At 47.3% G+C, this 27,985-nt stretch overlaps 8 protein-coding genes across 8 annotated transcripts; 2 read left to right on the forward strand and 6 right to left on the reverse strand.

Moving 5' to 3' along the window:
• Positions 1 to 157: 157 nt before the first annotated feature.
• Positions 158 to 1,529, reverse strand: pgxC-0 (putative exopolygalacturonase C; the record flags this gene model as incomplete). Its single annotated transcript, XM_036636138.1, has 3 exons — positions 158 to 253; positions 303 to 394; positions 455 to 1,529. 3 exons carry the CDS (start codon positions 1,527 to 1,529, stop codon positions 158 to 160), a joined length of 1,263 nt encoding a protein of 420 aa, XP_036498799.1.
• Positions 1,530 to 2,385: 856 nt separating this feature from the next.
• Positions 2,386 to 2,934, reverse strand: yrkC (Uncharacterized protein; the record flags this gene model as incomplete). The annotated part of the gene is made up of 2 exons (XM_036636139.1): positions 2,386 to 2,700; positions 2,758 to 2,934. The coding sequence occupies 2 exons, from the start codon at positions 2,932 to 2,934 to the stop codon at positions 2,386 to 2,388; spliced, it is 492 nt and encodes a 163-aa protein (XP_036498188.1).
• An 836-nt stretch (positions 2,935 to 3,770) lies between these two features.
• SMF1-1 (Manganese transporter SMF1) lies at positions 3,771 to 5,752 on the reverse strand (the record flags this gene model as incomplete). Its single annotated transcript, XM_036636140.1, has 4 exons — positions 3,771 to 4,617; positions 4,669 to 4,943; positions 4,998 to 5,236; positions 5,317 to 5,752. 4 exons carry the CDS (start codon positions 5,750 to 5,752, stop codon positions 3,771 to 3,773), a joined length of 1,797 nt encoding a protein of 598 aa, XP_036498575.1.
• Positions 5,753 to 6,414: 662 nt separating this feature from the next.
• On the forward strand, positions 6,415 to 7,506 carry CENPV (Centromere protein V; the record flags this gene model as incomplete). Its single annotated transcript, XM_036636141.1, has 4 exons — positions 6,415 to 6,645; positions 6,705 to 6,883; positions 6,940 to 7,129; positions 7,192 to 7,506. The coding sequence occupies 4 exons, from the start codon at positions 6,415 to 6,417 to the stop codon at positions 7,504 to 7,506; spliced, it is 915 nt and encodes a 304-aa protein (XP_036498186.1).
• A 3,773-nt stretch (positions 7,507 to 11,279) lies between these two features.
• On the forward strand, positions 11,280 to 13,127 carry CGCS363_v004293 (Heterokaryon incompatibility protein 6, OR allele; the record flags this gene model as incomplete). The annotated part of the gene is made up of 1 exon (XM_036636142.1): positions 11,280 to 13,127. The coding sequence occupies one exon, from the start codon at positions 11,280 to 11,282 to the stop codon at positions 13,125 to 13,127; it is 1,848 nt and encodes a 615-aa protein (XP_036498185.1).
• A 329-nt stretch (positions 13,128 to 13,456) lies between these two features.
• On the reverse strand, positions 13,457 to 14,380 carry bik4 (Nitrogen metabolite regulation-like protein bik4; the record flags this gene model as incomplete). Its single annotated transcript, XM_036636143.1, has 1 exon — positions 13,457 to 14,380. The coding sequence occupies one exon, from the start codon at positions 14,378 to 14,380 to the stop codon at positions 13,457 to 13,459; it is 924 nt and encodes a 307-aa protein (XP_036498192.1).
• Positions 14,381 to 18,623: 4,243 nt separating this feature from the next.
• On the reverse strand, positions 18,624 to 20,474 carry THI7 (Thiamine transporter; the record flags this gene model as incomplete). The annotated part of the gene is made up of 4 exons (XM_036636144.1): positions 18,624 to 19,751; positions 19,807 to 20,038; positions 20,095 to 20,262; positions 20,320 to 20,474. 4 exons carry the CDS (start codon positions 20,472 to 20,474, stop codon positions 18,624 to 18,626), a joined length of 1,683 nt encoding a protein of 560 aa, XP_036498580.1.
• Positions 20,475 to 21,568: 1,094 nt separating this feature from the next.
• CGCS363_v004296 (Transcriptional regulatory protein moc3) lies at positions 21,569 to 23,258 on the reverse strand (the record flags this gene model as incomplete). Its single annotated transcript, XM_036636145.1, has 2 exons — positions 21,569 to 22,465; positions 22,551 to 23,258. The coding sequence occupies 2 exons, from the start codon at positions 23,256 to 23,258 to the stop codon at positions 21,569 to 21,571; spliced, it is 1,605 nt and encodes a 534-aa protein (XP_036498190.1).
• Positions 23,259 to 27,985: the final 4,727 nt, after the last annotated feature.

Consider the following 27,985-nt stretch of genomic DNA (forward strand, 5'->3'; position numbering starts at 1 on the left):
GGTGTTGGAAAGCTCGAATTCATATGTACATACTTCGTCGCACATAGGTATAGTCTTCTTCGATGCACAAATTCATCACCGGACTTTTTTGCATGATATTAATCTTCCGCTTGCTCTCTCTAGGGCCCCGCCCCGCGACTATCTAGGTGCAGTGACTCTATTTCGATGCGGTGAGAGTGCCGTTAGTGCAAGGAATGCCAAGGGTCTTGTCGTTCTCCAGCCCAACACACTCCATTTCGCCTGCGCTGCCATCCTGCAGGGTTGTTAGTTTATGATGAATACTGTGGGCTCCAGTTACTTACAGCAGCGACGAGGGTAATGTCTGAGAAGTGGAAATCCTGGCAATGGGCCGCATCCTTGCAGATGATGTACATCGACTTCTTGGTGGTTTCCTCTGTAGACGAGTCAGTGCTTGAAACTCGGGGCAGGCCGATGGATAATGATGATCACTTACCAAGAGTCGAACTCCAGCACGGGCTACCCACGCAACTGCCGTCCTTCAGGCTACTGCTGGTGTGGGCAGTGATGCTCTCCCAGCGGAAGTTCTTAGCGTACGCGGCGAGAGAAGCGTCCTTCCCAGCAGCGCCTTTCTCCTGATCGACGTAGTCCTCGATAAAGTGAATGGGGTAGCTGGTGTTGATGATGGTCATGTTGCGCCAGGTGACATCGGAGATGTTGCAGGTAGTGCCAACTGAGCCCTTGAAGCGGGCCCCGAGAAGCGAATCGTGGATTTCAGCGTTCTCGAAGAGGTACTGGCTCCCGCTTCCGGAAGCACAAGAAACGGAAATGCCGTGGGTTCCATAGGCCTTGATGTTGCGCATGGTTACGTTAACAGCCGGCGGGGAGACATTGATGATGTCGTCGCCGTTCCAGCTTGTCCATCCGTCAATGACAACGTCAGAAGCGCTAACATCGATACCATCGGTGTTGAACGGGAAGCCGTTGGTGGATCGGGCGTCGAGCAAGGTGTCCGTCATGTAAACATCCTGTCCGCCCATGGAGAAAACCCAGGCGACGGGGTTGATGACCTTGATGCCGCGCAGACGAAGTCCCGTGACACCAAATGAGAAGAAGTGAGGGCGGCCATTGTCGCTGCTGTCATTCTTGTTGGACCACCACTTGTCACCGTGGCCGTTGAAGTAGCCGCCGCCAGGGGCGCCAGTGATGGTGACACCCTTGCTGTTGGCAATGGTGATCCAGTGACCGGGGTACGCTGTTCTGTTGCCAACGACCGCTGAAACCACAGCGGGGTCGTCTGAGAGAGTGAGGTTGCCCTCGACCGAGAACTCAACGTTCGTCAGACCGGAGAACTTCAAAGGGGTAAGGAGAGTATATTCGGTGCCGGCGCTGAAAACCACGCGGGAGTTACTGCCACAAGACTTGACGGTCGAGGCAATGGTGGGAGAGGCGTCGCCTGTGGTCTTGGGCACAACACAGGTCTTGAACTGGTCCTTGCCCAAAGTTTCCGGCAGCCAGTAGCCAGAGGCCACAGAGGCAAGGAACGAGAGTTGCAACAAGGTATTTTGCATGGCGGTAGTGACTGTAAGAAACGGGAAACCCAATAATCTTGGCTGTTAAGACGAACGAGCTTTCTTGGCGTTCTTCTCCAAGCTTTTATGTTCCGACCGTTCGGGGGCAAGCAAGGACGTCGCAAATCTTGGCCCAATAGGTTAAATTAGTCCTCCTGTATCTGAAGTCCATGGGACGAACTCTCGCCCCCATCTGCCCGCGCCATGAGTAGTCCATGTGCCAAATAAGATCAAAATGCAAGGATGACAGCTGAGTTTCCAGGCCCGAACGCCTGGACTGTTGCGTTGAGGGGCATCTGTGCCTGCTGTAAGCTATCCAGTTTGGGGGAACACTCGCCGGAGAAATGCGATCCCCGCGACCGACGGGAGCCAAGAAAGTGTCAAGATCCAAGCAGGCAATCTAAAAAGCTTGTCTCACCTCCTTTCAACATGGATGCACGATCTCGTCAAAACGAAGAAGATTGCTCGCACACAAATGGCAATGGTCGTATAGCAATATGAATGTTTCATCTAGACTGAACCTTGACATGACTCTGCCTTCGGTTTCAACACCGACGTTGCCGCATTAATCTCCCATGACTCCGCCTCATCCGCGACGCTGCCGACATCCGAACTGTGGGCCGCATTGCATTTCCGTTCGCCATCTTCAACGGGGAATTTTGTGCCGAAGTACTTTGAAGTCAACGTCACGCTATGAGACTCCTCACCAGGAACGAGATGCCACATTATCTCCTCGAACGACCATCGCATTTCGCTAGTACCAGTGACGGACGCCGCACGCCAGCCCACATCGATACGCAAGGTAACCAACGATTGGTAAACAACGGTCTTGATTTCATGTACGATGAAGATTCTTCTAATCGCCCTTTACCCAACCTTCCTTTTCGTTCTGCTCCTTACTGCGTTGGCTCCACGCCGGAGCAACGTCGATACCGTCCTCCTCTTCTCTGTCGCCCTGCTCCTTGGTCTCGTGGACTGTCGTCGGCTTATGTTCAGCTGGCGAGTAGACGGTGTACAAGATCAGTGGCGTGGGTCCCTTGTTCAAGAACTGGTGCTTCGTTCCGGCGGGGACAATAACCATGTCGCCAGCCTTGACCTCCTGCTCTTTACCACCGACTTGAGCGAGACCCTTGCCAGATGTGAAGGTGAGAATCTGGTCGACGGTGTGTACCTGATGATGATGTTAGGAGGATCTACAAAATATGGATTCCCTCGTGGCTGATCTCACTTCTTCACCAATGTCTCCGTCTACCGGGATGGTCATGAGCACCAACTGGGAGTAGAGACCAGTCCAAAGCACGCGTCGAAATTCGCCCGACTCCGACGGCAAGGCCGTAGTCATGTCAGGGAAGTATTGCATCTCCTTCTTCGGGGGATCGCTGGAAGGAGTAGGAAACCGGGCCATGTTGCTGACGTGGAAGAGACACTTCTGGTGAATAGGCGTAACTGAAATTGATTTTCTCAGAGGAGCTAGAGAAATATTTGGGAGGGAACGGGCAGCTCGGAACGAAAACATGAGTGCGAATTCACGTATTATACAGACGTGTAACAATACTTGACTGTTCGAATAATATGTCGTTCTTTTAAATACCCTGGTCACTACATCATGGTGTGGTGATGCTCTACGGGATGGATACGTCATCGATCGAGCAGACCCAGTCATCGTTCAAGTCCCGTCAGGGTTCTCACGCCCCTCATAAAAGTGCACATATCTATCAGAGCCAATTGCTATCGACTTATGACGACTTCCATTCGTTGTCGTCGAGGTCTAGAACCATATTCGAACGTTCATCGGGCAAGCATCGAGAAACTAGAGGTCAGCTCCGACATCGCCGGAAACCTGTGGGTCCAGTTCGGCAGATTTTCCGGAGGATCGCCCGGGTCATCGCGGCATCGCACATCGCACGAGTGCAACCCATGCAGTTGCTAGAAGATAGGCGCTGATTTTTATGGCGCAAATTGGGTTTTATTCAAACTTTTCTACTAAATTCCGAGGGTTGAACCTCAGATGGGACAGAGCATGTTGAATGCTGTACCTCCGGAAGAACAACAGCGATCATGCAACAAACGAGCGGCTGGCTGGGTCAGCAGTGAGCTTCAGCCAGCCAAAGAAAAATACACAAAAGCAGTACTAAGTAGAAACTCAGCAAGAAACGAATCGAGAGATATTGGAATCTCTCAGCTCTAGCAACTTCATCGCAGGCGAACTCCTCACCGAGCTCGCCCGCTTTTCTTTCTCACTCACACACCCTTTCCAAGCAGAACCAGGTTGGCCACGTTCATGACGGCCATGACAAGCCAGGTCAAGATCGCAAAGGCCGCAGTGTACCACGAGTTCGCCATCTTGACCACATAGCCCCCGTCTCTGGTGTTGGAGTCTTCCTCGTCGGAGCTAGTTCGGAATCGAGCACCGCCGGCGCGGATCGTCATGTACTTGTTGCAGCAGGTGAAGTAGATCAACGGTGCCGTAACAAACGGGAGGACAACACTGAGGACAACTTGTGAAGCATCCAGAGCCTGGCTTATTCCCTTGCGACCGACAGCTCCCGCGATGATGACACTTGGAATAATGCTGATACTGCGGGTCACCAATCGTCGTAGCCAGGGCCGCATCTTCCAGTTGAGGGACCCTTCACTAACCATCTGGCCCGCGATCGTGCAAACTACTCCGGCCGAAATACCGGAGAGAAGCAAGGCGAGGGCAAAGACAGTCGCTGCCGCGGGAGAGATGGAGTCCTTGAGTAGCTTGTGGATGCTGAAGATGTCGGCGTCGGGAGCATCGGGGTTGTTGTACAGAGAAACTCCGGCGACGATCAGGATAGCCGAGTTGACGAACAGCGCGAAGGTGAACAACGAAATGCTCAGCTCGGCGATGGACACTTTGAGCGAATGCTTGATGGCTCTCGCGGAGGGCACGTAGTAGCCCTTGTCGGTGTTTCCGTCTGCGAAGTCTGTCTCGTCTACTCCAGGCGGCAGAAGGTTGTGCTTCGTGTCGTACTCTCGAAGACGGGGTTGAACGATACCTGAGCCGAGGTAAAGGCTGTGTGGCATGACTGTCGCGCCCAGAATGCCGCAAGCTTGGTAGAGACTAGATAAAGGTTAGCGACTGAATTCTGGACTTGCAAGAGTAGCATCATACCCCTTAGCCTCGACAATGGCATGGGAGGGCAGGTATCCTTTGAAGACATCTCCAACAGGCGTCTCTTGAATGAGAGACAGCTGGATGCAGAAGCAAACTACTACTGCCATGACCAAGCCTACGATGAAGTACTCGAACGTTCTCAGGCCTTTCATGGATCCATGCGGGCGGTAGAAGAACAAAATAACCATTACATCCAAGATCGAGATGGCACAGCCAGCTACCAGCGGGATGGCAGGGATCAGAAGGTTCAATCCTACTGCAAAGCCAATCACCTGATGCGAATGTCAGTCCGTAATTGTTCTTTTAGAGATACCAGGTTCACGAACCTCAGCAATGTCGGTTGCGATGATGGCAACCTCTGCAAAGATGTACAGGGCATAGTTCAACCAGCGAGGCAAGAAAGCCCGACAGGCTTCAGCCAGGTTGAGTCCAGTGACGGTGCCAAGCTTGATGCAAAGACTCTGAAGGAAGATGGCAAACAAGTTGGCCAAGAGGACGATGAAAAGTAGTCGGAAGCGATAGGTCGCGCCGGCGGCGACGTCCGTGGCATAGTTTCCAGGATCAACTATTCACATCCGATGGGTCAGTTCGCCATCTCAACATAACCGCAATGCAATGCATCAAGGTGGAGCTTTGGTGTCTTACTGTACGCGACGGCAATCATGAAGCCCGGCCCCACGAAGGAACCGAACTTCATGAGCGCCTTCTTCGCCCGAGCCACCAAATCCGAATGCTCCTTGTCATCGTGCACAGTGCTGCTAGGGGACGGAGGGATCTGTGAGTGAGCGTGAGGGAGAGGGGCCGCGTCGGCCCCATCTCCCGAGGGTCGACCAAGAATGATTGTCTTGGCCGAAGGGCCTCCCGGCGCCGGGCCCCCGTCTTTGTCCCGGCTCGGGTCAGCTCGGGCTATGTCGGCGTCATCGGCAGCGGATTTATCCTGGCTACTGCCCGCGTTCAACTGCCTGGCATTCACTGTGCCGTTGAGGTCCTCGTTCGTGGTCAAATCATTAGACAGCGGGTTCGGGCTCTGGTTGTAGCCTTCCCCTTCGTAGGGCTCATCGGTTCGCGATGGGCGGTTCATGATGATCTCCCTCCCGAAGTTTGCTTGTTGTTTCGACTGTGAAAGAGCGAAGTGCGGTGAGTCTCGGGAGAAATCGTAGAGGTGTTCTTATGGCGTCGGGGATGCCGTGTTACCCGGGCCCCAGCTAGTTTCACCACACAATCCACTGATCGGATGGCCGAAGCCGCCTGAGTCAGCTGCCTACCGGACATGATCGGATGACATTAGCTCACTGCGGGGGCTGGGAGCAAGATAAGCTTCAGATTCATCGCGACAGCAATACTATCTGAAGACGAGGTGAATGTCAAAATGAAGCACGGACTATGAGACCCTTAAGGCTCAATGAGAAGTGATTAGATCCGTATCACTGAATAACAAATCATGATCGAGAGAAGCCCTCCTGCGTGGTGCGCAGATCATCTTTCACAACATCATTGGTCAGTGATCCTGTCGCACATGTTCCCGCGCGGAGATGTCGATGAATTGGGAAGCTCGGTGACAGTCGCTGGTCATGCGGCGGCTTAGCGGCGCAGCCTGCCGTATCACAACGCCACCAAAGTTCTTTCGCGCCAAGTCATAAATCGTCGGTTTGTCTTGGTGTTTGTTTCGCGCATCTCTTGGCTTTGTTGCGATACGCATACTGCCTGTTGATAACTTGAATCACGATTACCGCGCGGCCTGCAATGGCTGAGTCATTGGCAACTTTTCAGGGCAACTGCCACTGCGGGGCGAACCGCTTCGAAGTGCAACTCCCTGCATTGCCCCAGCTAGTGATCTGCGACTGCTCGCTTTGCGCAAAGAAAGGCTATGTCTGGATCTACGACGCAGAGGACAAGCTGAAGATTACGAGGGGCTGCAACTCAGAGTTACTGACTTCGTATACTTCGAACAGTGGAGAGGCACTTCAGCACGAGGTGAGGCCGGCTAGTCATGGAGACCATCACTGTGCGACGCTAATCACAGCGCACGATAGTTCTGCGCAAACTGCGGTACTGGCCTGTTCGGAACTCACACGTCTGGTGTCCAAGCCGGCAAGAGAGGGATCAACTTGCGTCCCCTCATTTCTGGTATACCAGGAATATTTCTGAAGGGCAAAGAAGTTGTCACTCTGGATTCTTCTGGCGAACTTGCTGCTTATCCCGGCAGTCTCAGGTTTGTCGCTAGAGCCTTGACCCAGAACATGCCCCGTCACACTCACACTTTCTCAGCATCGTCGAGACTCTTTCTGAGTCGGTATCGTCGCCACCTAAAATCAACGCAACACCACCAGAGGCCACAGAAGAACATCCAAAGCTCTACACTGGATCCTGCGAGTGCGGAGCTGTGCAACTCGCACTGAGAAGCAAGCCTCTGGCGGAAGTGGAGATCAAGGAGGACAACTGCAGCATCTGCATCAGAGTTCGTGGCCTTCCGCCGGCCAGTTTGATTCATTCGGAGGGGCTGACATGTTGTTTCAACAGAACGGTGCCATCGGCGTTTACCCACATCAATCTCAGGTGACGATCGTTGGCAAAGACAGGACCCAAGAATACCAATATGGCCGCAAGTTCAACGGCGCCCCTTTCTGCAGAACTTGCGGGGTCCATTGCTTCGGAAACCTCTACGGTCCTCCGCAGTCAATCGTCGACAGGCTGCCAGAAGCCAAGAAGGAGTTTGTGAAGAAACAACTTGAGATTCAACCGTTGAACGTCAGGGTGCTGAACGAAGTTGATTGGGAGGAGTTGGACATCAAGTGGGCCAACGAAGGCACTGAAGGATATGCTCTTTCGGACTAAATGAGACCACTGCGGTGTAATAAATCATTTGCACAAGGCTGTGTGACTTATTTATTGCTGCGTTAGGTTAAGTTGAAACGTTGCCCAGTGAATTCGATATCGGTATCTCTGATCTTGGGGTACGCAGAGTTCTCAATACTCACAACCCATGCAATTGGATACTACGAATCACAACAGGCGATGTGCTTACATGGCGGCAGACGTGCCCCTTTTCATGACGAATGAGCGCCGCAACCTGCCTTCACTCACCTTTTGCCACGTCAGCAATTTCTAACTCAATTCGGATACATAAGCTGACTCCCTTTTCCGACCAGGCTCTGCGAAGCAGTGCATGAGATAGTGCGCTCTACCTGATAGCCTCGTGTTCAACCATGTTCTAAGTACATCATCTTATCCATTTAATCGCCTCTTAACTTCCAAGGTCCTTTCTTCATGTCCAGATGGCACGAGCCCACATGTATTCAACCAAACGTCGCCGTCGTGGGAGGTCTCCCGTGCTGCAGTTGGTGTTATGCCGTTGCCAGCAGTGACGACTTCACGTCCGCACCTCCTCTTGTCCCATCAAACCAACCCCACTTTGATGACAACAATAACAACTATCAGCTGCAATGGCCGAGATGCGTGGAATACAAGGACGAAGACGAGTCTGCTAGCGGACAATCGTCATTTATGCCTTGTTCATCAATAACCGAGCGATATCAAGACCATGGACATGCGAATGCACGTCGAGGAGATCCATCGTCATTTAATTCTGCTGGGAATAAGGCTAAAGACCTTGCAGAAGTTCACAGAACTCGAGCGGATCTAAAGAATGATCCATATCAACCCTCAAGATGCTACCCGGTGTTTTGGGCCGACGACGAGATCAGGCTTCTGCAGCTGGATTCTGCCAGTGGTGGCAGCCTCCTACATGGGGCATTTGCTAGGGTGCGTGTTGGCTCTGAGCAAGCTCAATATGAAGCTGTCTCCTACACGTGGGCAGATGAGTATGGAGATTCAGCCCGGTGCAGGCCAATGTTCATAGGCCCATTCTGGGACATCATACCTATTACTCGCAATTGTGAAAATGCGCTCCGAAGTGTGCGTATTTCGGGCGGCCCTCCGCGCAACATCTGGATCGACTCGCTGTGTATCAACCAGGACGACGAAAAAGAACGATCTGCCCAAGTGGCCCTCATGCCACGCATATATGCAGGCGCAGCTGGTGTATTAGTCTATCTCGGCCATGCAACACCGGACAGCGACCTAGCTATGGATGCCATCACCCGTTCGGAAGACAGCTATCGGTGCATTCATCTCGGCACTCGCAGCGGCGTATGCGAAGGCTGCTTCAAGGCCGTAGGAAGCCTATTTCAACGGCAATTCTTTAGGAGACTTTGGGTGGTCCAGGAGGTGACACTGGCTCGGTCATTAACCATATTCTGCGGATCAAGATCAACATATTGGCCACCCCATCATGTTACGGATCACCTACCTATCTCTCACTGGACAAAGTCTCACAAGCAAAGGGAAGGTGAACCAGGGTTCGAACTACTTGGACTCATGGCCGACACTAGCAATTGCATCTGCAGCGACAGCAGAGACCGCGTCTTCGCCCTCCTGGGTATGCTTCATGGGTTAGAGGCAGGATCAATCGCTGCAGACTACAGCCTCTCGCCCCAGAAAATCAGCATCGGCATCGCTTCGTTTCTGCTTCAGAAATGTGAGAGAGGAAGGGAAGTGCTTTTGTACGCTGGTATCAATCGGGCCAAACGGAGACGGCTGCCCTCTTGGGTGCCTGACTTCGTTGAGCCTCTCAAACCGGACTGGAAGATAAGAAGTCTTCTCGATAGGTCACTTGCAATTTCTGGGGATTTGGATGCCGCATCAACGTCAGCTGAGCGCCTAAGGGCACTTGAGATACAAGATGGAGTTCGAAGGCATCGGCTTGCTCTTCCTCCTCTCTACCCGGCGAGAATCCAGGTACACGCTCAAACGGCATCCTTGTGTGTTCCTGCCGTCAAGCTCTGCAACCTTAACATTTCCTTCAAGCCACTTGGTTCAGGCCGCGACTTCAAGCCTTTTGTCCGACACGGGCCTACACAGAGAGCAGTCGTACAGGTTCCGAGAGCCCCCAGTGGTTTCAAGGACCTATCCAGTTAGTTAAGCATCATCTCGAGAGAGGACGGTCTGTACTGGCTTCACGGCATCGAAGGGTTTGCCATTCTACGGCCAAACAACGACCATGTGAGTCATAGCCTGATCTGTGGCTGCGATGTATATTTCGAGTTGGACAAGTCCTGGGATGGGAAACAGTCAGTTGCACGGCAACCCCTGGGTCGGCACTGGAGCACGTTGCTGCAGCCATTTTCCCACTTAGATCATAAGATATGCTCAGAACACCTGGAGAGACTCCTTCGCAGGGCTTCAGGTGTATTCGGAGATGCTGGATTTCTCGCAAAGCAGAGGCCGGAGTCAAAGCCAGCAGATCTACTCCTCGATATTGCCTTCTTGTTTGGGCGCTCTCCACGAAAAGCGGCGATCGCAATGTGGAAAAGTTGGCAAGACTTTGAAAAAAGGATTTTGCCATTATTTCATTGCGATGAAGGTCTTCAACTGATCCGGAGCATTTTCGACAGCGTTGTCATTTTACGCTGTGGAACTGAAGACGATGGCAGACCGAAGGAAGTTTATGCTTTCCAGGACTGCTATCTACAGTCATTTGACGCCATTACATCTCTCTTATGGTCACTCATTCCTTCTGCAATTGGACGACACTGGGATCAGATTGAAGTGGGATTAACGGAAATCTCCAGTGTCCAAATCCTCAAAGACCTAAAGGATTGGGCAGATCTCACGAAGAATCTCTTCGCACCAAACGGCCCATTAAGCGTTCCAAGAACGTCTCGAATTCTGCCCTCTCTCTTTTCGGATGTTCAGACTCAATGGGATAACACATTATTCACCTCTCAGGATACATTGCAAGGTGTTGAACCACTCATTGCCGCTCAACATATGTTGTCTCTATTTCGGGACCCGGAACTTGTAGAAATCAGGAACGTTAATGAACCACTATTGTCCCTGGTCACTAGGGCTTACACCAAGGCACATCGAAAACAATTACTCTGGGATTGGAGACTTTTTCAGTTGGACATGGAGAGGCGGGAAATATTCTGGAAAGCGATGGAGGAGGATGCATGGCTGACATCGTGGTGTCAACATGATGAGCAAGAAAGTCTTGAGAAAGAGGAGCTCGAAATGCAACAGGCGGGGATATCACGGATGTGGAACCCAGTTTCTAGCGGGCCTGAGTTTCAGAGGTCTCATAGCCTAGAACGATAGCTGGCGCTTCGTCTTTTGCTCAGAAAATTTGACTTCAATGTAGATTCGTACGTGAACGTTGAGATCAGATGATCTGTAGAATATGGTTTTTTTTTTAGCTCCATAGCTGGTAACTCACAGAGCTCATCGTCCATCTCGTTCTCATTCCGTGTTCCAGCCGCACGCAAGCTGGATATTGAATATTTGCCTGCGTGTGATTCACTAGCTCAATTTACCCATGCTCTGGTTTTCAGCTCGTCCACATTCGGTCTTCAGCTCTGTCCAAGAACGGCAATAATAAACCGACTATGCATGAAAGATATTGACTCCAGGCAGCCTTTGCTTGCTCCTCTTAACCAGCGCATGGGGCATTTAAAGCTTGACATGTCCCAATGTACCTCCTTCTCGCCTCCAATCCATTCTCTGCGCATTCTCTGCGATTGAACATTGCAATAGCAGAACTACAAGAAACAATGCCTGGAACGTACGATGTGCCCCTTGATGGCGCAAAAGAGCAAATACGTCTGCTCGAGCTTCAGCCAGCAACAAGTCAGGATGCGCCGATAAACTGCATTCCAAGAGTCGTGTCGCTCTCGGATAAGCCAATCTACATCGCCTTGTCGTACACCTGGGGAGATCCCGCCGACAAGTGCGCGATCAAATTCGACAATGACGTCGACTTCCACATTCCGAAGAATCTCGATGGGTTCCTTCGCCAGATCCGATCCAACGACTCGGCCAAAGTTATCTGGGCAGACGCTATCTCTATCAACCAAGCCCCCAAGGCAGTAGAAAAGAACAACCAGGTTGCACTGATGGACAAAATCTATTCGCAAGCCACGCAGACTCTCATATGGCTCGGAGGAGCAGGAGATGACAGCGACCTGGCAATGGACGCCATCCACAGGCTACATATCGATGACGTCTGGAACATCACTGCCGACACATTCAGCGAACAGGAGCTAGTTGCCATCGTCGCATTGCAAGCTCGCGGGTGGTGGTCTCGCACTTGGGTCATCCAAGAGATCTTGCTCTCGCCGAATCCGGTCATTCTCTGTGGTTCGAAGACAGCATCAGTTGAGGCTTTCGTTCACCTTGACGATGTGAGGCGCGGATACCATCGCCCGAGCCGCAAGTACATCGACAATTCAGAACAGCCTTCCCGGTTTGAACTTACCCAAAACAAATTTTCGGTGATCTTGACAGACTATCCAGAGGACAAGGAACTCATCAAAGCGGGCCAATCAAATTTGAGTACATGGACCAAAGTGACTGACTACTTCTACGCTACGGACCCCCGCGACAAGATCTATGGGCTTCTTGGTATTGGGAAGCAACAGGAGAGATCAGACCTGTTGCCAATACTACCGGACTACAGCGAGAGCGTAACCGTAGCAGACGTATATGCTCGTGCAACGGCGCGCTTCATTTTGGAATACCAGCTGCTTCTGCCTCTTCAATTCAATGTTGATGACGTTGACCCGGACCTTCATCTTCCCTCGTGGTGCCCAGACTACTCCAACCGCCCGGACAGGGAGAAGGCAGGGTACAGAGGGTTTTGGCTTGGGCCAACCACCCCAGGAGGATTCTTTGCCAGCGGGCCCGATATGAAAGTTTCCGATGGTGTGGAAAGGCTGTTCCCGCAGTCTACATCATCAGACAGACATAGAAAGGTAATCCATCTTACTGGGTGGATAATTGATACCGTGGTGTACGCAAGCGAGAACCCGTATCTACCGCCATACTCAGGCAGTGATGGGGTAGAAAGGGCACGGAACGTCAGGCACAGAGCAGCACAGACGCGGGCCAATGTTCTGAAATGGGAACAGGTGGCAAGGCAGCGGTTGTCGACTCAAAGCCCGTATCAGCCAAAGAGTGTGGACGATGTGTTTTGGCGCACCCTCATGGCTGACCGAGATTTCAGATGGGACCTGGTTCCAGACTCTTACAAGCAATACTTCGATATCTGGCTTGGGCGTAGCCCTCTACCGCCACTTTTGCCGAGCCCTGAAGACCCGGAAACCGAGGACGAACTGGAAGAAAGGAGAAGGATCCATGTCAAACCTTTCACCGACTCAGCCATCACACGCACTCATGCCAGGTCCTTCATAATCACGGCCAGTGGATACATGGGCCTTGCATCTAAGAAGACTCGTGTGGGGGATACCGTGGTGGTATGTAAAGGTAGCTGTGTGCCGTTTGTACTACGGTCTCACAAGGATGTGGAGGAGTGGACCTTTTTGGGCGAAAGCTTCATCATGGGGATCATGGAAGGCCAAAGTGTTGCAAACCATCAGCACACATCGTTTGTGATTGTGTGATGGGGATTGGTTGCCGATGATTGAGCTGGTGAGGTTTCTTGGTTGAGCCATCCCACAAGATGTTGTCATGTAGGTTTTGAACGGAGATGAATTTGTTACTATGAATTTTTCCTATCTGAATATTTCGAACTCCTTGCTCGTCAATAAAATCGATCGAATTGTTGCAAGCTGTGGACTATTCAAAATTTCCTAACTTTCCCTGCAAGAAACCAGTATGTTTCAAGCAAACGTATCATATCTTTCTTCAATTTCTAATTGCCTAGGTCGGGAGGCTCCCGATATGCGTTTGCATTTCCTCCGTGACCCCGTGTTGTCACATTCCTCGGCAACTACGCGTCGAATATTTCAGACTTGTGAGCCTTTATCCACCGAGAAAATGTAGTTGGCTCTCTCCCCGTGTACTTCTTCATGTTTGCGGATGCCTCTTTGTAACGGTCTGCCGGATATCTCACCGACGCCTCCTCTCCTTCCAGCCAGTAGTCGGCGAGGTTGCGAGCCAATGGGGGAGGTACTTGCTGACGCGCAAGGAACTCTTCCTCTCCGATCTCCTTGATCTTGATCTCCCGACCGAGCTCTTTCGACACGATCTTCCATGCGTCTCTCTGTGACAGAAGATCGGGACCACAGAGCGGAATAATCTCGGACTCGGTGGTTGGTTGTGCTAGCTTCGTACCAGCAACAGACCCGATATCTTCAGGGGCCAGGTAGTCACTGATTGCCCCAGGCCTTAGCAAGTAGACCTCGCCATTCTTGACGTCTTCGGCCTCCGAGCTGATGTTACTGCTGAAGTACATCGGTCGAAGAATGGTACTCGGCAAACCAGTCTCCACCAAGGAGACCTCGGCTCGTGCATGAAGCCCTGCGATGGCATGGTTTCCTCTAACGGCAGCCTCCCTATCGGGATAAACCGTGTACGATGAGAGAAAGACGATATGTTTTATGCCTGCTTCTCTCATCGCCCCAAAAGCCGACTTCATGGCATCTTGGGCCTGAGGAACGACGTAGGTGAACGCAACCGTTGCCCCTGACTTGCTGATAGCATTGCGGATAGAATCCGGTTTTAGAAGATCTGCTTCAATGCGTGTGAAGTTGCTCTTCTCCTCCAACTCTCCGGAGAGGCCCGGGATCGGTTTTTGGGTGTTGCGCATAGCAAGGAAGATGCGAGCGCCGCGCGAATGAGCCTCAATGGCTGCGGCTCTTCCAACGGCACCGGCTGCGCCGAATATGATGACAGTTGGTGTTGATGATGCCATGATGGTTAAGAGATTGTATGAAAGGGCTTTAAGTATTGAACAATCCGTGGTAAATGTTAAGTTGTTTAAGTTGTAAGTGTCGTGACTTCTTCTTGAACATCCAATGAACAAGACGACAGCATGGTTATTTATACTTGGTATCGACATGCAAATGTCGTTGATTCATCCATGTCGGCCGCCGGTGCTTGACAATCCCGACAAGTCTATTCCATCGGCTTTATTTCAAAGACAAGCTAGAAAGCCGTTAAATCCGCCATGGCGTTGAATCCGAGCGGGCCAATGGTGGGGCAGGAATGCATGCCACTTAATGACGCCACCAAAGTCAAAGGTCGGGACTCGGCAACTCAGCTACCGTCTTCTTGCTGCCATCACAGCTCCTGCTCGGTCCTATACATAATAATGCTGCATCAGGAAAGAATTGACATAGACATAGCTTTTCGGCGGCTTCATGTCAGAACTGCACGGCCAAAAAGCTTCAGTGGGATTAACACACGCTAATTCCTCCACGAGGCAGCCAGCCGACTTAGCCACTCAGCCATCATCTCCACCAACGCGTCTGTTCCATCAATATTGTCTCCCGCACCCGTGTCCGTATCCGTAGGAATCATATAATTCTCCGAACAAGACATAAAGATTCCGACGGGTCCTGCGGACATTAATTTCCTTCCAAAAACATGACGCATGCGCCCCGATTAGTTCCCGCTGACTGACAGTTCTTAAATTGATGTTGCGGATCTAGTAAAGGTCCAACGTGACCCTTTTCGTTTAGTGAAGAAAGGCTCCTTGCAGCAAGTAGTTCTACCCGTCAATATCAGCACAACCCATACAGCGGTGTTCTCGTGAGTTCCGTCCGCGCGAATTCTTGCATTCAACATGATTTGTGTCACACAAATGCGCGTGCTTTGGCGTCAGAAGGGCAACTTTGCTGTTACAATTGTCTTTCTATCTTGATAGAAGACCAGGTCTCCAGCTACCAGCGTCTCGCCTTATTCTGTTGCGAAGAATTGCTCTGCGCAAATCAAGGGCAGTCTTTTCTGACTCATTGTGACGATTAAGAATTTGCAGAATTGTAATATTCCAGGAGTGACTTCCATTGAGATGCCTGCTGTTCTAATGTCTTACTGAAAAGCAAGTACCGTTATTCAACAGATGATGGGCTGCAGAACGCAGATGGGGGTTTCGAGAGCTACGAGAAGGTCCGGGGTAGCGAGTGGCTCGAGCTGCTCAACCCTGCCGAAGTGTTCGATCGCATCATGGTGGAATACTCATACCCGGAGTGCACCACCGCAGTTTTAACTAGCTTGTTCCTGTTTAAGCGCTATTTCCCTGATTATCGCACGCGAGACATTGACGAGACCATTCGAAAGGAGGTCGGCTTTATTGGGAACAGTCAGCGGGAGGATGGCAGCTGGTACGGGGCATGGGCCATCTGCTTCACTTATGCTACCTTTTTTGCCCTGCAGAGCTTGGAGGCGGTCGGCGAGCAGTATCACAACAGCGAGCGTGTGCGCAGGACTTGTGATTTTCTGCTGAGCAAGCAGATGGACGATGGGGGATGGGTTGAGCATCACTCATCGTGCAACGAGTGGAGGTGGATCCAGCATGAGAAAAGCCAGGTCGTCAACACTTGTTGGGCTGTGCTGGCGCTGATGCACGCTGGATACCCTGATCCAAAGCCTATTCGGAGAGGACTTGAGGTATGTGTCTATTTTTCTGTCTGTCTGGCGAAACGGCCCGCGCATGCAATTCCATACCTAGTAATGAGCTGACCTCTCTGCATTTGATCCAGAGCCGGCAGCAGGGAAATGGCGAGTGGTTGCACAAGGGCGTTGAAGGAGTGTTCAATCGGACATGGTGAGTTGACAAGTGGATGTTTGTTTGCTTGTCTATTCCGAGTGAGAGTTGAGCTGACTTTTGGGGGGAAAGTATGATCGGATATCCCAACTACAAGTTCTACTTTCCCGTCCTGGCATTGGGTGCATTCAAGCGGATGTATTTTCCCAAGATCAAGGTGTAACATGACGGGACGCTCAGTATCAATCGCAGGAGGATTATCGTCTGCCTGCAAGGGACATTGCAAGTGAAAACATCATAGGTAATTTGCGATGGAAGAAGCCGCAGCGTATGATATGATTGGTGTTTTGAGAGAATGCAAAGAACATCGTGTGTTTGTGTGGCGAAAGGTTGAAGTGTTTCGAGAAGCTTAGCCTGTATAGAAGGCCAGTTGCAGAGGGAATTGGCATCCAACGCTTAATATATGTAAGACCGCCTATTTTTCCTGTGCTATACCGACTTCTTTTCTACACTCTCCCTTAACGTTATTACTTGTATTATCGTTACTTCTATCGTCTTTGTTGTTTGTATCGTCGTCGTTGTTCACATTATCGTCGTCGTCTTTTCGTCGCCGTAGTTTGTAACATTGTCGTCGTTTCTATCGTTTCTCTATGAACATGGTCGTCGTCGTCCCTATCATCGTCTCTAATAGGAATAGTTAAGTACATAGAAAAGTGCGGTGATGTTCAGAGGGTTTGCCTGCCAGCAGGAACGTATGGGGTTTCTGTACTGTTTTCCTTAATTGGTAGAGGGCACAGGTCAAAGTGCCCATATAGTGTTTCCAGAATTGTGCCCGCGTATAGGGTGAATTTTGCCGTAGTCTTTTTGCGGGGGGGCTGCGCCGTAACTACAAACTCAAGTACATAGAAAATATAGCCGCGCGCACACAGGAGAATTAGGCAGTCTCACAAATATTCGCTGTATCTGAATGGGGCTTAGTATCTAGTTTGGCCACTCACGGCGCATGTATTTAAATCCAGTGTGGTCATCTTCTGAAAGTAGCAACTCGGGTGCTGCGCCGCTTTACTGCATCCAATATTGACAGTCACACATCCTGCGGCCCGCGGGTGCTGCGGGAGATAACCCAAGACCCCGGCCAATCATTCCCAGTCGTGTAGTCAGTATCGAACTAACTCGTTATGGCCCAACGTTTCCGTTTCCATTACTTTACTAGTCCTCGTCCCTCTTTAATGCTTTGTGAACGTCGCTCGTTTTGCTTGTGTGTTAAGCGTTGACTACCTTGTCACGTACATCACGACAATGACTACCTCCAAAGCAGAAATTGGAGAGATCCGATCAGAAGGCCCCCAGCTATCATCTACCAAAACAACCGACAAATTCACAGGACTCTCTGATCAAGTATACCTCCTCTCAGTGCCACAACATGGTCTTGATAAAGACATCGCCGATGAACATGGGCCAGACCTGATACTTCTTTTCGGCTGGGGCGATGCCAGCCTCAAACATGTCGCCAAATTCGCCGATGGCTTCCGCATCCTATTTCCCAGAGCCAAAATCATACTTGTTCTCGCACCAATCTTCAAGGGATTGTTTTCGAGTCGAGAGGAACGGATGAGCTGCGTTCAGCCACTCATCCAGGAAGCATTTGGCACCGAGTCTGCCACCCACACACCTGGGAAGGATCCATCAGTCCTGGTTCATGTGCTGTCAAGTACCGGATGCCTGTACTTCACCGCCACCCTGGAAGCATATCGAAACGCCTTCGGGCAAGTGATGCCACACTCGCTGCTGGTCATGGACTCCACACCTGGGTCCATTGATCACAGCCCGAGCAAGATTGGGAGAATGGCGGATGCGATGACCGTTGATGTAAGGTCTAAGGTTCCTTGGCCACCACAAGTCACTAAGGTCATGTGCATCATGATTCTCTACATGATGCGTGCTGTAGAGCTGGCTCGCTCACGCGAGAATCTACTTGTTGTCGCTTTCAGGATGGCGAATGATGAGACATTCGAGACGAAGTCGGCGCGGCGGCTGTACATATACTCCAAGGAGGATCGCACTACCGCGTGGGAAGCCGTGGAGAAGCATGCCGATGAGGCGAGGCACCTGGGCTACGAGGTTGACAGCAACTTATGGGAGGGCAGTGGACACGTTGAGCACATGAGAAAGTCACCGGAGAAGTATTGGAGTATCATCATCAAGGCTTGGGAGAAATCGACAGGTTCCTTGGTCATAAAGGCTCGTCTATAACATTTCTTCGTGCTAATGGCAGGCTTCAGAGGCATAAACGGCTCACTCTAGACAAGTAAACACCTTGCATAAATAGAACATCTAACATTAACATTCTTCGTTCGTCGACATAAAAGGGGTATCTGAAGATAATTCAAGCAGCAGCGCACACGCGCCCGACACCTATTTGCAAGTTGGGATAACCAACACTGCTCGCTTAAACCTCAGCGGGCTTCTTTCCTCCATCACTGTCGACATGAACGGGGGCTCCTTCAATGGGTCCTTCAACAGTCTTGGGCTTCTCGAAAGGCGCCATGCCCTTCTTGAGGGCAACATCCTCCTCGAACGTTCCGTAGATGTCGAAGTCGTCCTGGAAGCCGAGTCTCTTGGGCTTGAACGCGAACGTCAGAATGGCATAAAGCGCTCCAGCTTCCAGGAAGCCAAAGATGTAGTTGCCGAGGTAGTACTTGTACAGACCATCGTTGATCTTGACGTTGGGGTTGACAGCAGCGATCATGCCTGGCATGGCAGGCACGAAGCACACGACCCAGGCGACAAAGGCACGCCAGTTGAAGCCGCCGGTGTACCAGTAAGCGCCCTCCTTAGATCCGGTGTAGAGCTGGCTGATCTCAATCTTTTGGCGCCGGATGACGAAGTAGTCCGTCATCATGATGCCAGTCAAGGGGCCCATGAAGACGGAGAAACTGGCCGCAACGGAGACGAAGACACTCGCGGTGTTGTAGAACTCCCAGGGCTGGACAGCCCAGGACAGCACGGCGGCAATGAGGGCGCCGCGCTTGATGGTGATCCAGGTGGGAAGAAGGCCGGCCAAGTCCATGCCGGCAGCGTATCCGTTGCCGAGAATGTTCTCGGCAATCTGGCCCAGAACAAAGCCCAGACTGCAGAAGAAGGCTCCAGCGCGGGACTTGGCGTTGTAATCGTCCATCATCCACTGGGTGATGACAGTCAGAGGGTTCCACATGGGTTCCTCCAGATCCCAGATAGCCATGGAGGCCGAGGCAGTCAAGATGGCGAAGATCGGGACAATCATGCCAGGGATGAAGAGGGAGAAGACGATTCCGGGGACTTGGTTGCCCTGGCGGCGGGCGAAACGGGTGAAGTCGCTCTGGTTGAGAACACCGGCGGAGATGTTTCCGACGGAGGCGATGATGCCGTAGACCCAGGCCCATTCCTTGGTAAGAGTGGAGATTTGCTTCGCGCCGGACTCGAACAAGGGACCGGTTCCTCCGGTGGTACAGGCCCAGATGGTAATGCCCATCATGGTGATCAAGACGATGATGTTGGCGATGATGACCGGGACCTTGGCTCGCTCCACGCGAATAAGCTGAGAAAGTAAGTACTCATGCGATTCGAAAGCAGGTTGTCGAGCGAGCACTCACCAGGAACGGGACGGAGATAATGTGGAAGATGACGAAGCCGATGAGGTCGCGGGTGACCATGTGAGCGCTCTCGGGGAGCGTGTTCTCCATGGTCAGGAACTTGTAGCTCCAGCTGCTCAACATGGCGGAGACACAAAGTCCTCCTAGCCATGCTTGAGAGCCGTACCACACGATGGAAAGCATGATTCGGATCAGCTGTCCAATGTAGGCTCCATTCATGCCGAGGATAATTCTGCAAACGTCGTCAGTTTCTGGGCGTATAGAGAGCCTCTTCCGTGGTTGTCTTACCTCTGAGAAACAGTGAAACCGATGTGCCATTCACCACCCATCCATCCGTTGCCAATGACAAGCAAGCAGATGAGAACTCTAGCAAGAATCATCAGGCCGATCGTTTGAGGGATCGTGAGACCCAGCGACAACAAGGACGCCGCGCCAGTCCATGCTGAAATGCACAAGCTGCGGAGATAATGTCAGCTTCATCGTGAGAGGTGCAGTTCGAGTTTCAAAACTTACTTCGAGATAGATCCAAAACCAAGGAAGGCCCAAACACCCCAGGTTCTCCGGTTTGGTGGCAGAGGCGCGATGTCTGGGTTAATCCATTTCGTCGTCTCGTAACCGTGCTCATCGTCGTCCCTCACCCGAATCCTCTCGAGGATGGCCTTGCCCATCGTGCCGTGATTAGACGACTCAGCGCTCAACAGAGGTGTGATTTCAAGGTCGTCGTCCGTTGAGGGGATCGTGAACTGCACTTGGTCTCCACTTGATGATGGTCCGTCAGGTCGGGTACTCATGCACTCGCAGGCCACAGAGCACCTAGAACTTGTTGAAGAGTCTAGATGCGCAGTTTGTGGGATGAACAGTGGGATGCCGCGAGGTCGAGCAGATCAAATGAATCAAAACAAACTTTTTCACAAGCAGGAGATGTGGTCCTTATGTCGGCAGTAAAAAAAGACGCATTTCCCCCCACACGCGGGATCGATTGTACCCTTGACGACCCTCCTCGGGAAGAAGAAGGTAGGATGAAAGAGCCAAGTAGCTTATCAGATTGAGTGGTTCGACGCGCATCTGCAGGCCTCGACCCTTATCAGATCCATGCATCCCTGCCGCGCCCAGGGATCAACGAATCGAACTCCCACCAAGGACATCACGCCGACAGCCCGCCGAGGTCACATCGGACCCCGCACTTCGTTCCCGCCAAACCAGCCCGTTTGCGGGATAATCAGTGGGAAAATCGCCTGACCAGGTTACAAGACCGATGGCGAGGGCAGAGGAAAATTCACAAAAAAATCACTGTGATTCCCGCCCCTGGCGCTATTAACACCTGCGGGAGATTTTGCAATCTTGGAGGGTCAAAAACGCCCGCGTAGAGAGATATGCGGGAAAGCGAACATGGATGCGCCCGCTTGTGAATATTCTGAGATCGTCGATTGGCCAACATCCATGGCGATGTTCTGGCATCCCCAGATCACTGATAGCTTCTGGTGATAGCATAGATAACAACGCCTGTCCGGCATTTCACCTAGTCCCACGCGGTCTCGATGAATCCGAGACAATGGGTACGGGAACGGATGAGCCGCGGGGCGTATCCATGACCAACGTGCGTCTCAAAAGAAGCCTATTTCAACGTCAAAGAGACCCGTGAATTAGTGTAGATAGATAAGGGTTCGCCCGGAATGCAGACGACTCCTCCCACTTGCCGACTAGGCGAGTATTTCCCACGCCCAACACCATCCAGTCCCGAACGCCGCTACCATTGGATGACTCAAATAGGGAGACACTCTCCCGGATAAAGCTGGGCTAACACCATCCAGTTCCAGTCCTGGCCTGCATCTCTAGCTTTCCACACCCTCTCCTCGACGAATGTCCGCGTCCGCTCGACGGTGACCGTCTTTCGATGCGTGCCTATCGAGTCGAACACATCCCGCACAGCAGTCCTATCCTCATCATCTAACATCTCGCAGGCCGCTAGGAAGACGGGCCACAGCAACATCTTGGTCTCCGCGGGCGGGCCGCTGGTGTAGAGCATCACATCGTGAGCCTTACTTAACGCCTCAGCGTCTGCTGTGGGGGATGAGTTGGGGAGGTTAAAGAGACGATGCAGGTACAGGAGGGCCCCCGCCCGGTAGCATGCAGCCTGTGCACGGAACTTGCGCGACGAGCGGAACGAGAGGCTGTCAGATATCATGGGGCGCCAGGCCTCCAGCCGCATGCGGAGGGAGTCCGCTCGCAGAAGGGTATCGGAGCAACCCGCGTCCAGCCAGCTGTCGAGGCACAACGAAGGCGGCGAAGTGTCATCCGATGTGGGGATGGTCCCGGATTCATCCAGGAGAGTGTTGGTAAAAGTAGGCTGAAGGACCTGATCTCGAACCTCCTCCGCCAGCGTGCAGAGTTCTTCGAGGAGAGGCATCATGGTCACGGTGTAGCCGAGCAGTCGGTCAGGCTTGGGCTCGTCTTCGAGCCAGACGTAAGTGGGCACTTTGGGCCGGCGCAGCTGGACGAGCGAGACCACGAGATCCTGTCTAGCCAATGCGCGAAGGTAATATCTCGCGATAGACGATACGTTTCCTCCAGCAGAGACGTGGTGTGTGATGAGAGACGCCACGTTGGACAAGACAGTAGGTATGGTAGCCTGGTGTCCTGGTTGCGCCAGAGTAACGAGCTGGACCCTGTGAGCATACGATCCATGTTCACCACCCGATATTCACAGTCGGATGAGAACGTCCCACACGGAGCATAGAACTCACCTCCATTGCGCAGAGACCGAGAAGTAAGAAGAGGGCTTCCTCAAAGTAATAACTCGAAGGTTTCATGCTTCTTAGGTTTGCAAGTATTCTTGCCCTGCGATTTAGCACTGGCAGAAGCGTTTGTGAGGTGTTGTTTCCCATCCCCACAAGATATGAGTAGCCAACCGCCGACACGGCGTCTGCGACCGTCACTGGATCTTGCTGCAACATCATCAAGACGTTGGCGTTCATCTCGCACACAAACTCCTGGCCAATCAGCAGCTCAAAGGGGTGTCTGTTGAAGTAAACCTCAAAATGCGGCTGATCCCCGAGCGGCACCGTGCCAGGCGGGATGAGCGAGAAGATCCTCGGGCTTTCCACTACCAGCGTCGGCCGACACTCAGCCTCCGCCGGGGTGGTTGCCACGGCGATCGTCTCGGTCACCGAAGCCTCGCTCGCCGGAGTCTTTGGCGACGCCGCCGCTGCTCCCAGTGCGCTCTTGCCACCGCTGCCACCAGAAGCGACGCCAGACGAGTCCGTAGACGGCGGCAGTGACGCGTTGGATGATCGCGAGTGGGTAGGGGCAGGCGTCTTGTACCCCTGGCAGACGTGCCGACGCCGGGCGCAAGTACCGCATGACGGGCGGATCTCGTCGCACTTGACCTTGGCCCGGCGGCAGTCGATGCAGCCGTTGCGCGACCGTCGCGTGGGCGGGATCGCGGGCGCCATTGCTGCTGCTGTCGTATGGGCAGAACAGAACAAAGCTCGCGAGAGGCTGATCCAGCAGAGAGGAGGGGTTCGGTTTGACGTGGCTCGGGGTAGGATCCGATTGAGTGGTGCTGTGAGATTGGATGGGATGGGATGGTGTTGATTGTTGGTGGCGTGCGGGAATCGTTATCGCTCGTTCCCCTCACTTTTCCCACAGAAGCAATAATTTTCTGCAGCAAACTGTTTGTGCTTTAGGGCCCTAGTAGGCTCAAGACAAGGGTGTAATTGTATGGACGGCGGCAGGATGCCACGTTGGTGAGCGATACAGATACTTTATTATCTTATCAGATCATCTTGACCCAGCTAGGCCCCGCGACCGAGCAGGGGTCTGGCGGCCGATATTAATGAGGGGAATAAGGGCCACTTACGGCGGCACATCGGAGGTGACGAACCTGCTCGGCCGGGGCTAATTAATGTGGTGATGGTCAGTTGAGGCCCACAAAGGTATCCATTCCGGTAGTTGATCATAACGAAAATTTTCAGCACTGGATGAGGTCCTGGTCTGGTACAGTGAGTTCTGCAGCGGCATCGGGTTCGAGCCAAGTATTTCACGTTCCGGACCGAGGCTTTGGGAGGTTTTGTTTGGTGGTGTTTTTCAAAGGCTCGGGTGGCATCGGCGAACCCGTTGACGTGCTCGCGTCTTGGGTGTGAGCGCTGAGTCGTCCCATATTGACATGTTGTCCCACTGAAGAGACCAACTGATGTCGCGACAGTGTTCAGCCGATGTCCGACAGGTACGGCAGCCTGCAGGGCTCACTAGGTCAAAATTCAGAAATTACCTAATATAGGTAAACCCTAAGGCTATAGCTACACCACTATACAGACCCAAGTTAGCTATAAATAATTAAATATAGATATAGATTTAAGCGTACAGCTAAATAAGTATATATATTAAATATTTTATACTTCTATATAATTCTATATAGAGTTATATAGATCTATTATATCTTATCTATAACTATATTAATATATCTACTTATTACCTTAAAAAAACTAAATTTAATTACTTTACTATTAAGTTAGTTAGTATTTAAGTAGTATATATATATTATAGTACTAACCTTTCTATAGTTTTAAAGCTAGAAACTATTAACTTAACTTATATAGATAAATTTAAAGGTCCTATATTAATACTAAAATTAATAAAGTTCTAATAAGACTTATTTATAAAAACTATAAACCTTACTAAATCTAAGCTCTATACTTTAGATATTATAAAATTTCTTATTATTACTATTTAAAGCTTAATAAAGCATATTAATAATATTAAAATAAGATAAGCTAAATTAATCTTAAACCTAACTATTAATATTAATATTTATCTTTATATCGCTTTATTCTATAAAACTAATATAAATAGACTACTAGTTAAGATATATATTTATACTTAACTAATAAAGAAATTTAATAGTAAAGTATAATTCCTCTAGATATTAAAGTATTTATTTTATAAAGATATAATAAACTATATTATTATAAAGTTTACTATAGAGAAGTAATTTCTAGATTAAAACTAGAAAGTAATACTTATTAACCTAAAGAATCCTATAAGTATAGATATTTTAGAGTTCTATAGATTTATATATAATACTATAGATATTAACTTATTTCTTAAATTTATTAGCCTCTCTCTTAATAAAAGTATATTTATAATTATACTTATATTAGAGAACTAAGTTAAGCTAATTAATCTTAATTTATAAGTTTTAAAAAAGTTTTAGCTAAAATAGTAACTTATAAAAAAACCCTCTTTTAAGATTAATTCTAATATTAAATCTTAACTTTAGACTTAAACTAAATAAAAACCTATATAAAAAGTAAAAGATATAATAAAATAATAAGTAAAAAGAGTTACTTTTTAGAAGTATATATATTTAAAAGTTAAGAAACTTAAAGATACTAAAGTAGCTAAAGTTAAAGAGGTTTAATAAGAAGAGATTATAGTAAAATATAGTAATATTAATATAGCTTATTTTAAAGAAACTAAAGATATTTTACTATAGAACAGTTCTATCTATATAAAATAGATAGTAAAAAACTTATTTTATAATATCTATAGTATTTTTAACTAATATTATTTTAATTTACTTAATATTAATCCTAAACTAATAAAAATATTCTTTTATTTATTAGACTTTATTATTCTATTTTAATAGTAATCTAAATATTAACTCTTATTTTAAAATAATATAATAATTTAATTACTATTATAAAAAGTTATATACTTTAATACTTAAGTATTTTAATCTATAGAAATCTATAATATCTAGAAAACTTAAAGTTAATAAAATAATCCTCTTATATATATCTATTATTAACTATAATAAGAATTAATTTAGATCTAACTCCTCTTATTATAGAACGTTTAGTATCTCTTAAAGCTTAATTTAGTTAATAGGTTATATAAAGTCCTATTTTTTTTTAAGCTTAAAGTAGTAATATATTATCTAAAACTAACTATAAATAATATAAAGTTAACTTATTTATAACTAAATATAATAATTATTTTAGATATATATAAAGTTAGTAAAGTCTTTATAGATAAGAGGTATAAAAATAAATAAAAGTATAATCTTATCTACTAAGGAATTTAAGTAGAAAAGCTTTAATATTTATAATTAGAATAAATATTCTTAGATTTATTAAATATAATAATATATAGCTTAGATATAAAATATATATATTAAGAAGTAAATTAAGATTAATATAGCTAATTTTATTAAACTTTAATCTTAATATTATAGATATTTTTACTAAAGATTTAATAATTATAAAAGCTAATTAAGATAGCTTTACTTAGATAAAACTATACTTCTTTTATATATTTTTATAATAAATACTACTAGCTATTAGTAGTTAAAGCTATTTTAACTCTATAATCTAACTATATTATATAAGGTATAATACCTTATTATTATAAAACTATAAGATATTAAGTAAATATAAACTATATAATATATATAGAAAACCTTATATAAAACTATATAATATAATAGAAGTATATATTAATTATAGTATATATCTTAATCCTAAATAGAAGTAATTTATTATAAGTATTAAGTAATTAGATAAAGTTAAAGCTTAAAATAGCTTAGCCTTTCTACTAATATTATATCTCTTTTAATTAAGCTTAAACTTATTTAGAGAAGACTATATAATATACTTTATAAAAGATATTTTAGCTAATAATATAGCTTTATTAAGATATAAATATATAGAGGAATTCTCACTTAAAGTTTAATATAAGTTAAGTAACCTTATCTATAGATTATAAGTATTAAATAGTTTTATAAAATACTATTTAGGATTACTTAAGATTTTAATAACGCTATAACTAATATACTTTTTAGATATCTTAGAGATTATATTATAAAATTATAAACCCCTTAGTTTATAAATAAATAAGGAGTTTTAAATCAGCTAAGTAGTAGTTAAAGAAGAGCTTAAGAATTTACTATAATAATTTAGGAGTAAACTTTATATAGATTTTATAATAGAGATCTTAAAGGTAAAAATATTATTTTAAAGTTAATAAAGATACTTTTAACTAATATAAATTAAAAAGAAAAGTTATAATTATATTATTTATCTATTTAAGCTTAAACTTCTCTATAATTATTTAGTAGAATAATTCTAAGTCTAATTAGAGTTAACTAGCTATAGTTAAAAGATTATAAAGTATTATAAATTATAAAAGAATATATAACTAAGAGCAATATAATATTATTTAAAAACCTAAAAATATAGAACTAAATAAGGTTAAAACCTCTATATAGAGCTTTATAGCTTTATATAGAGGTATCTAGTTTACTAACTTTATATACTAATATTAAAACGCTAATACTATACTAACCTTATATATATAGTTTTATATACTTATAACTAAGCTAAAAATTATTTTATAGAGAGATAGAAATATATATAGAACTAATTAGATATAAATAGATAAACTTATTTTTAGTTAAAAGTAGTAAATAGCTTTAAGATCTTATTAATATCTAATAATATTATTAGTAATTATATAGATAATATTAGAATAAAATAAAACTTATTAAAGTTAATCTTACTATACTTCTTTATAATAGAAATAAGTATATTACTAATAAACTATATAGTATTAAATAAAATATTATATAATATTAAGATAAATATATACTTAATATATATAACCTTAATCACTTTTATATAAGTAGACTTAAAAGTAATAAAAGCTATACACTTTTAGCTAAGTTTAAGCATAATAATAGAAGTTTTAGTAGTTTTAACTAAAGTTATAACCTTCTCCTTAGTAACTATATAAAAATTAGTAAAGTAGTACTTAAAAATAGAAGATATATAGATTAATATAAACTAAAAAAGTATTTAGAAATATTACTATTATAAGTATAGCTACTATAAGTATCTATATATATAGATAAGACTATATACTTTAAGAAGGAGCTATTCTCCTTCTTATAGCTAGTATATACCTCTATATTAGAACGCTTAGTTCTATATACTTAAATAAAGAAAGAGTTATAATTCTAAGCTTATTTTATATTAAGAATCTTATATATATACTAACTAGACTTATTATACTTAAAATAAAGAGTAATAAAGTTAGATATTTATATATAAATTAATAAAAAATATATAAAACTATATAGAAATAAATTACCTTAAGATCTTTAGTATTAAAAATATACTTA

The sequence above is a fragment of the Colletotrichum siamense genome (assembly GCF_013390195.1).
Source record: "Colletotrichum siamense strain Cg363 chromosome Unknown KSG_Cg363_contig03, whole genome shotgun sequence".
Taxonomy (NCBI): Eukaryota; Fungi; Ascomycota; class Sordariomycetes; order Glomerellales; family Glomerellaceae; genus Colletotrichum; species Colletotrichum siamense.